The sequence below is a fragment of the Piliocolobus tephrosceles genome, chromosome 9 (genome assembly GCF_002776525.5).
Source record: "Piliocolobus tephrosceles isolate RC106 chromosome 9, ASM277652v3, whole genome shotgun sequence".
Lineage (NCBI taxonomy): Eukaryota > Metazoa > Chordata > Mammalia > Primates > Cercopithecidae > Piliocolobus > Piliocolobus tephrosceles.
Window position 1 is genome coordinate 33,539,035 of NC_045442.1, and position 12,298 is coordinate 33,551,332.

At 37.1% G+C, this 12,298-nt stretch overlaps 1 protein-coding gene across 2 annotated transcripts in view; it reads left to right on the plus strand.

The window, feature by feature from the left end:
• The window catches only part of ERLIN1 (ER lipid raft associated 1), a 36,342-nt gene that overhangs the window by 1,195 nt on the left and 22,849 nt on the right, over nt 1-12,298 (plus strand). For both annotated transcript variants that reach the window (XM_023206407.3, XM_023206408.3), the window contains exons 3-7: nt 1,394-1,475; nt 5,997-6,043; nt 7,182-7,243; nt 9,351-9,476; nt 11,141-11,214. In XM_023206407.3, coding sequence (XP_023062175.1) covers nt 1,394-1,475; nt 5,997-6,043; nt 7,182-7,243; nt 9,351-9,476; nt 11,141-11,214 — 391 coding nt within the window. The remainder of the gene's footprint in view (nt 1-1,393; nt 1,476-5,996; nt 6,044-7,181; nt 7,244-9,350; nt 9,477-11,140; nt 11,215-12,298) is intronic.

Sequence of the window (12,298 nt, forward strand, 5' to 3'; positions counted from 1 at the left end):
GATGGATAAATTATAGTTCGTCCAACTGTACAGACTTTAGTATGCCGTGTAGACTATGCTGTATAGAAAATTTGGTTCTGTTTATGATTGTTTCTTAGACTTTTTCATGTAAAAGCTTGCAGTGTCTGGTTACGTGTTGTAACACCATGATGACCATGATAGTGGTTATATCCCTGGACATCCAGGGACATAAGCATAACACTGATGGGCCATTCTCCTCCCCCCTTACTGTTTCTGTTCAAGTTGGGGACAGGAGTGGTGTGGGAGCTGTTGCTTTCTTGTTGAGCTCTCATAGCTTTTCCTTAGCCTAATTACCGCAAGTTCCTTTTGATGTAGACTAGTAAGAGAGAGGCCAGTTTGTGAAGAAATTGGGATAATGGTGTATTTAAAAAGAGGGTCAACTTTTTGCTTGCTTCCACTATCCCTCAAAACTGATATTTCTACTTTCAGATCCATCCTGAATCCTAGAAAAAGAACAATTTTAATGGTATATCTTAGCAGATGGAGCTCTAGCATAAGAAATTACAGATTAGTCCAGATTTCCTTCCAGTTTAGCATTGTCTTTCTGGCAGTAAAACCAGAGAAGGGACATTTCAAGGAATGACTCAAAGAATTAGTGATGAACCTCAAACAGTTCATCTTTTCTTGTTATTATGACTTAGCAAACGTGTTTATATTTTCAAGACAGGAAGCTAAGTTCTATGAATTTACAAGGTGCAAAATAAGACTTCTTTGTTTTATTTGCTCTCCAAATGCCTCCTTTTTATAATTTCCAGGGCTTGCTTTCATAGTTTTCACATTCCAGGATTTGGTGAACAAGCCCTTAACCTATCTGTTTATATAGTCTTGTCACTCTTCATCTTTTCATGCTAATTCTTTTTGCTTTTATATAGAAATTTTATGTTCCTAGTATTTTAATTACCTTGTAGATAGATTGAAAGAACTATAAGCCTCAGAAATTTTCTCTTTACTTCAAAGTTTACATTGTCTTTTTTCAACCTGGTGATTGAATGTATTATATATTTTGATTTGGCTTTTGTTATATACAGTTAATGTACCTCTACAGAAAGCCATTAAAATTTTTTAAAAAAATATTTCTCAGAAGGTTAAAGACTGAGGAGAATCCTTTGAACCTGAGAGCAGTGCTGGAGACCCAGAGGTATGGTTGGTTGAGCTTATGAAACAAGGTGTAACATTGGCAGTTTAATTTGATCTTTTTGCCTTTTTAGGTGTGGAGGTATTTTAAGCAGTTGTTCATTATGAGTAATTCATATTAGTGAGACTTTAGTAGGTCAGCAGCATGAGCAAGAGTGAATATTTATTATAGCATTTTAGATTTAGAAAGATAATTTTTCTTTTTATAATTTTGTCAAATTGAAATGTCTTTTTGCAGGGGAGGAGCTTTACTAACTAGCCCCAGTGGACCAGGCTATCATATCATGTTGCCTTTCATTACTACATTCAGATCTGTGCAGGTGAGTGATTCCTAGGGAAGCCCCCATACCAGATAGACAGGTGTGACAGGAGTTACCACACTTCTGGGTGGAGATAGATTTCCTTATTGCTTAAGCAGATGGTGGTATTTACTTAAATGCAGCAGTTAACATTCAGAGTACAGTTGTTACAACACAAGTTACTATGTTAAACCACCTCACTTACTTGAAATGAATTAAAGGTATGAACCAGGTAGCTTGGAAGGACTGACTTCTACCATCTATATCGTGGTATGTAGGAAATTTTTTGTTGCTGCTATCACAATAAAAGTAAGAATTAGGAACACAACTAGACATACAAACCAGTGATTTGATTATGTGGTTTAGAACAGTGTTTGGTTTCCACAGAGGCAGGCTCCTGGGCTACTGTTAACATGGAGGATCAAAATTTTTATACACAGCTTTTCTGCCTCATGTTTTTTTGCCTGGTATATTAAGCACAATTTTATGTGGAACCTTAGTGAATGTTATATTTTGATGGCATCCCAGGATATTTGAAATAAGTGTCTGATCGTTGAAAAGTGTCTTGGCCATGGGAGACAATAAAATAAGTATCTTTCAATGTAACAAGATGACAAAACCAGGATTAGACTGTGACCACTTTTGCAAGCCTAGTGTGATCATAAATCTTTGGATTCAGAAGTTTGTCTGCCATCTGCTGCTAATTTTTCAGGACTCAGGAAAATTCTATGTTATTTAATCTTGTAATCTTATGTCTAGGCTTCCTGCTAAGTGAGAGTTTAATTATAAATTCTTAAATCCCCCAGGTTTTCTTGCTGTCCCGTTTTAGATGGCTTAGGGAAAAAATTGTGTCTATTGAAGTGAAATATATGCTTCCCCTAGTCAGACTGATTTCCTTATGTTGTTCCATATTTATTTTACCCATTCTTTCCTTGGTTCATGCCATCACTTCTTTATCTACCATCTCACTCTCCATTCCTTCTCTCCTGTCTAAATCTTGCCAGGCTTTTGAAGGCTTGTCCCAGATTCTTCCTCTTCTGATCTATAGCTCTTAAAATCTGTATTGTAAATTTTGGCCCTTTGCCTTATTTTCTTTAATATTGTTGTCTTGCATTGTTTGCTAAGTTTTTTTGTGTGTTTTCTTTCCAGAAAGGCTCCAGTTTTCTTAAAGACAGGAGTTGTAACATATTTGTATTTCTGGCTTTCTATTTATGGTGGAAGTTGTTAAATTGAGCTGATTTCTCAGGAAGCAATGTGGTGTAGTGAACATGGGGACCTGGCATTGCCACCAGTTGGTGGCATGACTTTGGAAAAATTGGTTAACTGTTGTAGACTTCAGTTAGTCTTCTGTGAAAGGAGAAGTTTTAATTACATGACCTCATGAGTAGCCCAAACAATCTATAATAATGTTAGCAATGGTAGCTTTAGACCCTTACAAATCAAGACCCTAAGGCCGGGCACAGTGGCTCACGCCTGTAATGCCAGCACTTTGGGAGGCTGAAGCAGGTGGATTGCTTGAGCCTAGGAGTTTGAGACCAGCCTGGGCAACTTGGGGAAACTCCATCTCTTAAAAAATCAAGACTCTAACAAATAGATTTTGTTCAAAACCAGGTAGATCTGTCTCTGCTTTAATGCTTAGTATGTTAAGTCATACTGATGCAAAAATATAAATAAAGGAGATATAGATAATAGTAAACAGATTTGAGAGTTTAATTGTGTATATATATAACAAATATATAGTGTGTGTGTATATATATTAGTAATAAACTATCATAAGAGGTGTAAATGAAATTAGTGCAGACTTCAGTGTAAACTAAAATACTTTGCATCTACAAAAAAGTTTTACATGCTAGAGCCAGCCAGTGTGACTAAATAGGAATGTTCTTTATGTGTAAAACAGTAACATTCTAGGAAATAATTATATTAATAAAACCATATTTAAAAAGTGTTCTTGGCCGGGCGTGGTGGCTCCTGCCTGTAATCCCAGCACTTTGGGACGCCGAAGCAGGCAGATCACTTGAGGTCAGGAGTTCAAGACCAGCCTGACCAACCTGGTCAAACTCCGTCTCTACAAAAATATAAAAATTAGCTGGGTGTGGTGGTGCGTGCCTGTAATCCCAGCTGCTTTGGACGCTGAGGCAGGAGAATTGCTTGAACCTGGGAGACCGAGGTTGCGGTGAGCCGAGATTGCACCCTTGCACTCCAGCCTGGGCGACAGAGCAAGACTCCATCTCAAAAAAAAAAAAGTGTTCATAGGAGAGTAAGACATAAATTTATTTTTAGGAATTTTTGGAACATATTAGAAGACATAGTTCAAATAAATGGTTTAACAACCTTGACAATTGAAAGGAATGTATATAAATGTGAAATTCCATATATGATGTAAGAAGAAAAAGCAATAGAGAAATTGTATGAAAACCTTCAGCCTTCGTAAAGTAGTCATAGATTCACTTTTTAAATAAATGTTATGTCATACTGGGAAAGTAATTTTTAAGAGGACATAAAAGAAATATAAAAGTACATAACGATAGGATGTTAAACAGGAGATTTAATGTTTGAACTCTTTTCTGGTTCTTCTCAGTTTGAAAATTGGCTAGAGAATATTCTTTTGGTTTAAATAGGAATGTGTATGTAAAGTTGGTGTGGAATATGGAAACTGAATTAATGTTTTAAAGGAAATAAATAGAATTTGTCTCTTCATCAATCCCCCTAACTTTACCTGGAGTTACTGCCAATGTTAACTATCATTCTAATCTCTCAACCTAAGAGTTATTTTTTATTCTTTCCCCTCCTGAAATTTTATATCAACCAACTATCAGATTCCTCCTCTATTATGTCTGGATTGACAGCTTTCATTTCATGGCCTTTACTCAATTAATCTAAATTAATTAATTATTTAGCCTCCCAGCTGGTTTTCTTACCTCCATATAAGATGGAGAATGAGAACTACGTCACATATGAGAAAAGGAATTAAGTAAACATATTTTTGAATGGTTCGTTTTGTAACTGTATATAAGGTGAACTAGAGAGAGCCCAAACTCTCCAGCCAACATTCAGGGCCCTCTATCTAATATCACCGTGGTCTCTTGTCAGAATTTCATCTCTCATCCAAATTGCCCCTTCTGCTCCAGGCAAGCCTATCTACTTTTGTTCGCCTATACATGTATTGTCTTCTTCAACTGTGTGTATTTCAGTAGGATATTTATTGAGCTTAAGATGTTCCTCTGCCTCATCTGTTCTTATTTCTCCCACTCTAGACCTGGCTTATAAATCCTTCACCTCAGAGAGCTTTTCAAACTACTGTTTTTTTAACTTTCTTTAATTTACCACTTAACAGTTCAGTTTATAATCTGTGTTTTTGGTTTTGTTTGGTTTTGGTTTTTTTGTACGTGTTGATGGATTGCGTTGTACTGGATTGTGAACTCTTTGGAAACGGGGACTGTGCTTCCTTTTTCCTTGGCTTTGTGCTTGATAAGATGCAGTGTGTCTAGAATGTACTCGTTAGGTGCTGACCTATTTGAGGCCTTAGAGTACAGCAGGAAGTCATTCATTCTGGATCTGAACAAAGGTGTGACATGGGCAAAGCAATTAAGTACCAGATTGTTGGTTCACCAGGAGGAAGCAGTACTGGTGGTGGCACTTCTATTAAAAAGGAAACTGAATAAGACATGTGAGAGATCACTAGGTACTAAACTAAAATGTTGACCACAGCTTTAGAGAAGAAAAAGGGTTCAAGGGTTCTGGGTTCTTGAACCCAGAACTTGCTGCTGGGTTCAAGGGCAGCTTTGAGTCTTAGAGTACTTGTATGCGTATAATCTCTTCTATCTTCAACATAAATAGTAGTGTTAGCAGTGGAATCAAAGTTCAGAGCACAAGTCCTAGCCAGAGTATCTATGTGAGCAAGCTATGTTGTTTACGACCCCTGGCCAGCTCCAGGCAGATAAGGGACTCTGGAAGAGTTTTCTGCTTATTAGCAGATTGAACATTGAACCTTTCCCAGTGCATCTTGATTCAAACATTCGCTGTAGGCTGGGCACAGTGGCTCACTCCTGTAATCCCAGCACTTTGGGAGGCCAAGGTGGGTGGATCATTTGAGGCCAGGAGTTTGAGACCAGCCTGACCAACATGGTGAAACCTCATCTTTACTAAAAATACAAAAATTAGCTGAGTGTGATGGTGCATGCCTGTAATTCCAGCTACTTGGGAGGCTGAGGCACGAGAATCGCTTGAACCCAGGAGGCAGAGGTTGCAATGAGCCAAGATTGCACCATTGCACTCCAGTCTGGGTGACAAAGCAAGACTCTGTCTCAAAAAAAAAAAAAGAAAAAAAATTGTTGTAAAATATTTTCTGTCTCAAGTCTTTCATTTCTACTAGAATACAAAAAGAAATGACTATTCTGAGATCTAATCTTTGGGAACTGAAATTGTGATGGAGCTCTGCTGTACTTACTGTCAGCAGCTCTCCAGAGATTTGCCTCTGGCACCAGTAGTTTTTTGACAACGTGTGTCTTGAGTGTTGATGAGGTATCTTTTCCTCCCTAGACGACACTACAAACTGATGAAGTTAAAAATGTGCCTTGTGGAACAAGGTAAGCTTTCTCTTTGCCTACCAGCCTCCCTTTAGTTCAGATGGAGTTTCTGTTCCTACACCTATGATCACTTAGACATCTCTCAAATAGGCATGATAGTTAACCCAAGGGGATTTCTGATCCCAAGGGACTGATGCCTAACCCAAGGGACTGATGATTCTTTAGCCAGAGATTAAATAGGAAACTATTAGATATAATTCATTTGAGAAATGATCAGGCAAATGATTTAGGTATTAAGTATTTATTAATGGCCTGTGCATTAATTTTTTTTCATTGTTTGAGCAAAGGCCTATCTCCAAATAGGAGCTTTTCCATCTTAAGAACCGTTAGGGTATTATTGAAAAAAACTGGAGTTTTAGAGCAACTAGACCTAACTGTATTAGCACTGCTGCATCTGCTTTATTGACTGTTTTTTAAAGACTTTATTTTTTACAGCAGTTTTAGGTTCATAGTGACATTAAGCAAAAAGTACAGACAGTTTCTATATACCTCTTTCCCCAACAGATTCCTTTATTGACACTTTAAAGCTTAGTTTCCTCATTTATAAAAGGCAGTAAAATCTACCTTGCAGAGTTATTGTAAGGATTAGAATTACTCTATATGAAGTGTCTAACCAGTACTTGGCCCAGAATAGATGCTTAATAAAACATAGTTTAAAATTAATCATCCCACCTTCTTCTCATCTGTAGTGTTAAATGCCATCTAATTTAGAGTTTCTGATTCAGTAGGTCTGGAGTGAGGCCTGAGAATTTGCATTTCTAACTATAAAAGTTCCTGTGTGATGCTGATATTACTGGTCTGAAGACCTCACTGAGAATTGCTGTCCTAAAGAGGTTTAGGGAAAGAAAGGCAAGCAGGGCCTAAATTATTTTTAGAGTATAATCACTGCATTGAATTGTATCAAAAGAAGAATGTGAAGTTCAAGGTATTTTTTAAATTACTTATTTTAAATAACTATTGCAAGTGTACAGAAGACATTGACACCTATAGAGGGGCAGAAATGCTATGAAAAGGGAAGTGAATTCTTTCTGTGTTTAAGTGAATATTAGTATGTTTGATTATCAGCTTCTCCACAGGTCTATAACTGTATTTTATGGATTGCCTTTAGTAGTTCACACTTTTTTTTCTTTGTTTTTAGTGGTGGGGTCATGATCTATATCGACCGGATAGAAGTGGTTAATATGTTGGCTCCTTATGCAGGTATGTTACCCGTCTATCTGTGGTTTTTATAGTTATAGCCAGAGGCTTTATAGCTGAGAGATTATTTGAGGAATAGAGGGGTACTTTGAAAGTTTTGTGACTTATTCATCACTGATTAATAAATTTCTGGGGAATAGAGGCAAAAATAGGTCAGAAGTTCTGGACAGAGTTGACTTTATGCAACTGTATAAGTTACTTTTCCCTGAGCTTAGTGTTTCTAAGAGCAAGATGGTCATTGGTTATTTCTAGAATAGGAAAGTAGTATTTTATCCAGTCAGGACAAGAAATAATTTCCTTAGGTGTTAGAAATCTGTAACTGATAATTCCTTGGCTCACACTGATTTGCCATCAAAGAGAAGTATTTTCTAGTTGACATTTGCTGTAACTTGCAAAGCAGTGTGAAAGCCTTCAGTGTGGGGAAAGCATTTTCTTGATAAAAAGATGAAAACCTACAGAAATGGGGTGGGTAGGTACTGTTGTAATCAAAAACTTAATTAGAAGCCGTGAAGAAAGATATGCCGTTTTAGATGCATGCTTGTTAATAAAACTGGCATGTCTAGTATATACAGAATATTGTGTTTGGCAAGAACAATTTAAAAAGATGAAATTAGAGCCTTTGCCTTCAGGGGTTTTAATTGTACTTGAGAAGACATAATACAGACCTAAAAAAGAATATATTGGGGTGTAAGGTCATAATAAATTTTCACATCACCAGTACAGGCACAAATAGTGAAAAGATTTCAGAGTAGAGAGCCAGGTGTATTACTGTCAAGTGCATTTGGATTATATTTTTCAGAGATTAAGCATTTTCCTTGTCTTTTTTTCATCTTCTTTCCTTGATCACAAATCAATGAAATGGATTATGATTGAAAAAGGGAAGGGACTGATGATTCTTTAGCCAGAGATTAAATAGGAAACTATTAGATATAATTCATTTGAGAAATGATCAGGCAAATGATTTAGGTATTAAGTATTTATTAATGGCCTGTGCATTAATTTTTTTTCTTTTTTGAGATGGAGTCTTGCTGTTACACCCAGGCTGGAGTGCTGGAGTGCAATGGCACGATCTCAGCTCACTGCGACCTCTGCCTTTTGGGTTCATGCAATTCTCCTGCCTCAGCCTCCCTAGTAGCTGGGACTACAGGTGTGTGCCACCACACCAAGCTAATTTTTGTATTTTTAGTAGAGACAGGGTTTCACATGTTGGCCAGGCTGGTCTTGAACTCCTGACTCAAATGATCCACCTGCCTCCATCTCCCAAAGTGCTGGGATTACAGGCATGAGCCGCCGCGCCCGGCTGTGATTTGAAATCCAGTTACATCTAATATCCCACATGGGAAGGCCAGTGGAGCAAATTCTTGGATCTGAAGACAGAAGTAGAAAGCAGCATGTTTTTATAGATAGAGAACAGGTTCTGACATGGTCTAGTATGTACCTTTTGGGGCATTTCTAAAATTCTCTGGTTCTTAGTTTCCTGATATGCAAATTTAGGAGACTTCAGTGCTAATTTATGTAAATTACCTGAGATAAAACCCAGCTCAGCTAATGTTTGCTCCTTTCCCTTCTAGCCTGGTATCTTTTTTAACAGCTTTAAAAAATTGCCTTTTAAAAAATGGTCTTTTGCAGCTGCTTTCTTCTTTTATTTCTACTGTTCCTCAGTTTGCTTAGTCGCTCTTTACCTCTTAGCTAAACTTTTGCAGTAATTGCCTTATGCTTTCCTTGTCTCTGATGTCTGTGCCTCTCAGTTCATCTTCACACTGCTGGCCAAAGTGTAAATCTGACTGTCATGCCCTTGCTTGAAAACTTTGATAGTTCCTTATTACCTCCAAACTAATGTATACTTTTTAGTATGGACTTAATTAAAGTTAGCCTCTGTTTGATGGGCTAACCAGCAGGTGTTTGGTATTAGTATTGCAAATGCAAGGGTATTTGGAAAATTGAGCACAAGCAACACATCAAGATTTGTTAGTTGTGGTTTTTGGTTTCACTATTTTGTTGGCACTTTTCCTCAAGTGTAGTATATCACCCTGACTTTGACCCTGGCTGAATTTGAAGGTACCTGAGTCATTGTTGGGTAAAACAAACATGGGTTGTATCTCTCCTTCAGTGTTTGATATCGTGAAGAACTATACCGCAGATTATGACAAGACCTTAATCTTCAATAAAATCCACCATGAGCTGAACCAGTTCTGCAGTGCCCACACACTTCAGGAAGTTTACATTGAATTGTTTGGTAAGTGTCTTAATTCTTTTAAATATGTAAATAGCCAACTGGAAATCTAGTTCAGCTTACTTATTGAGGTTATATTGGTAAACCTTAGTGCTATTTAAGCATTTGTTCTGAATTTATCATAGAGCAATTGTCTTTAAAATATTTTTTATCTTAAGTTTTAAAATTTTTATATAATTTGGTAGAGATTGGAAAAACTACTCACAGACTATATTCTGTTTTTACTGTAATAACTTACTGAAAATAGCTTTGTTGCTATTTTAATAGATAATTTGAAAAATTTAGAAACCTGTGTCTTGAGGCTCCCATTTCTGATGATTTGGTAGGAGACTGACACAACTCAGCATATAGTTGTGGTCACAGCTAAGATTTATTACAGCCAAAGGGTACAAAGCAAAATCAGCGAGAGGAAAAGGCACATCAGCAAAGTGCAGAGGAAAGTAGGTGCAGGCTTCCAAAAGTCAAACACGTGTCTAATTCCCACAGCAACAAGCTGTGACGACACATGTGAAGTGTTGTCTACTAGAGAAACTCATTAGAGACTCATTGCCTAGGGTTTTCACTGGGGGCTGGTTATGTAGGCACCCTCTGCCTACCACATAACAAAATTCCAGACTCCTAGAAGGAATACAGGTGTTTGGCATAAACCACATTGTATAAACAGCTCACAGCAAGTCAGTTGTATTAGCTCTGGGGATGGTGGGACCCTTCCACAAATCCAAGTTCCTAGGTACCAAACAAGGACCAGTTTTTGCAAAAGGCCTTCCTAAGGATCGCAGTATCAGCTCTGCTTTCTTAACTCACTTCTGTACAACTTAACTTTTCATTTACGATAGTGGAAATTCTGACCAGGCAATGAGTTGTTGCTGTTGGTAGCTCAGTTTTCCCTCCTGAAATTTTTAGTGAATTTCTAAGATGAAGGAATAAGCAAGAGTAATCAATTTAAAATCTATCAATTGAGTCCTCTTTGGTGATTGTCAACTGCTGCAGTGGCATGTGAGGAAACTGATGGGTCCTGCTTTGTCTCACCAGCAATCATTTAAATAGCTGAAGTACCATTGAGGTGAATAGAAAGTGCATGGTTACAAGCCCAAGTGTTCATGCTGTGTGTACTTCAAATACTTTTCTATGAGCTTTTCTCTCTGTCTCTCTCTTTCTCTCTCTTTAAATCAAAATAACAGTAAGGCTGAGATCCATGGAAATGAAGTTTAGTTATATGGAAATTCGAGTAAAGATTTACTGAAGATAGAAATTTGCTTTTCTTTGAGAATCAAAGAAAATTATTGAGTAAGAGCCCTGAATTAAGATACTAGAGATCCAGATTCTCCATTTATTAGATCAACATATTTTACCCAGTAGTTGTTTATCCAGTAAATAAGTCTAATAAGTTACCCAGTAAATAAGCTTATCCATAGTTAAGTAGTACATTTAGTGGGTGAACTTACTGGATAAACAGACTATCTGCTTGTCATCTTCCTTCCTTAATTTATTAAATAATTCCACACAATTTTTTTCCCACACAAAAGAGAAAAAAAGGCAGTTTAAGCTCTGTAAAAGAATAGTACTGTGGAAACTTTAGGTCTAATAGTGATTAGTTTTGTTTCGTGAATACAATGTAAAAAAAAATTGAGTATCATGAGATCTGTTGTTCTTGGCTTAAAAAACAGATCAAATAGATGAAAACCTGAAGCAAGCTCTGCAGAAAGACTTAAACCTCATGGCCCCAGGTCTCACTATACAGGTAAGTTCTTTTCCTAGGGAAGTTCTCTGGGGATTTTGAGAGTTTTGAGTTTGTTCCTCCTTTCATTGGATTGTTTATTCAGCAATTATTTGAGATGCTGTGGTGATTTATAGAATACCTTTCTCAATTTGACTTCAGATCTCTGCCAAAATAAAATACTCTCATAGCTTATTATGGGTGACATTTGTGAACTCCTAGAGGGAACTGATAAGCTGAGGCTCTTACAAGGAAGTCAAATTTATATTTCTGCCATGTATGAAGCACTAAGATACAGTAATGGTTATAAATCAGTGTAAGCATAATCCCTGCCCTCAGTAAGATTATGGAAAGGGAGTTCAAGTGTAAGATTTGAACAATTCTGGACAGAATAGTTATCACAAAGTATTAATTGACAGATAAATCTATTGAATGATTATTGCTGTAAGAGTAAGAGATCATTGAAAGACAGCGTGTCTAGGAGAGGGCTATGATTGAGTTGAGATTTTAAGTAGGTTTGGAAAAATTAATTGGATTTAAATAGGGGAAGAATGAGAAAGGTATTTCAAGTGGGAGGGAGAGCCCTAGTAAAAGCAAGGTAGCAGATGAATTTAGTGGTAGTGGTGATGGTGACATTGGGAAATGGAATGGTGAGAGGTTTTACCCCTGCTTTTTTTTGAGTCACTGTGTTTTCGGATTGTGGGTTTTAAATCAACTTTAGTGAGTCATGAACAGCATTTTAAATAAAATGAAATAGAATAGGAAAAGAAATGGCATGTAATAAGTTTAAATATTCTGTGAAACTTGTGTTTCACAGTCTGGGGGGGTAGGTGTTTATATTGGGTGTCAGTGCAAAATGTGTTTCTCACTGTGTCCACAGTCAATAACATTCGAAAGCCACTGCTCTGGATCTAGATAACCTAAGAAGTGGTATTGAGGCTTCTCCAGTGTCCTTTTACAGGGGCTCTAGGAGACCAGTTGATTGTTGATTGTTGTGATGAACATTACTGCAACTAAAGCTTATCACATGTCTCTCAATTCTTTACACTCAGTGCCACTGCTACTGAGAGTGTGCACTCACTGTGATTGTATTTGTGCTTCCTCATAA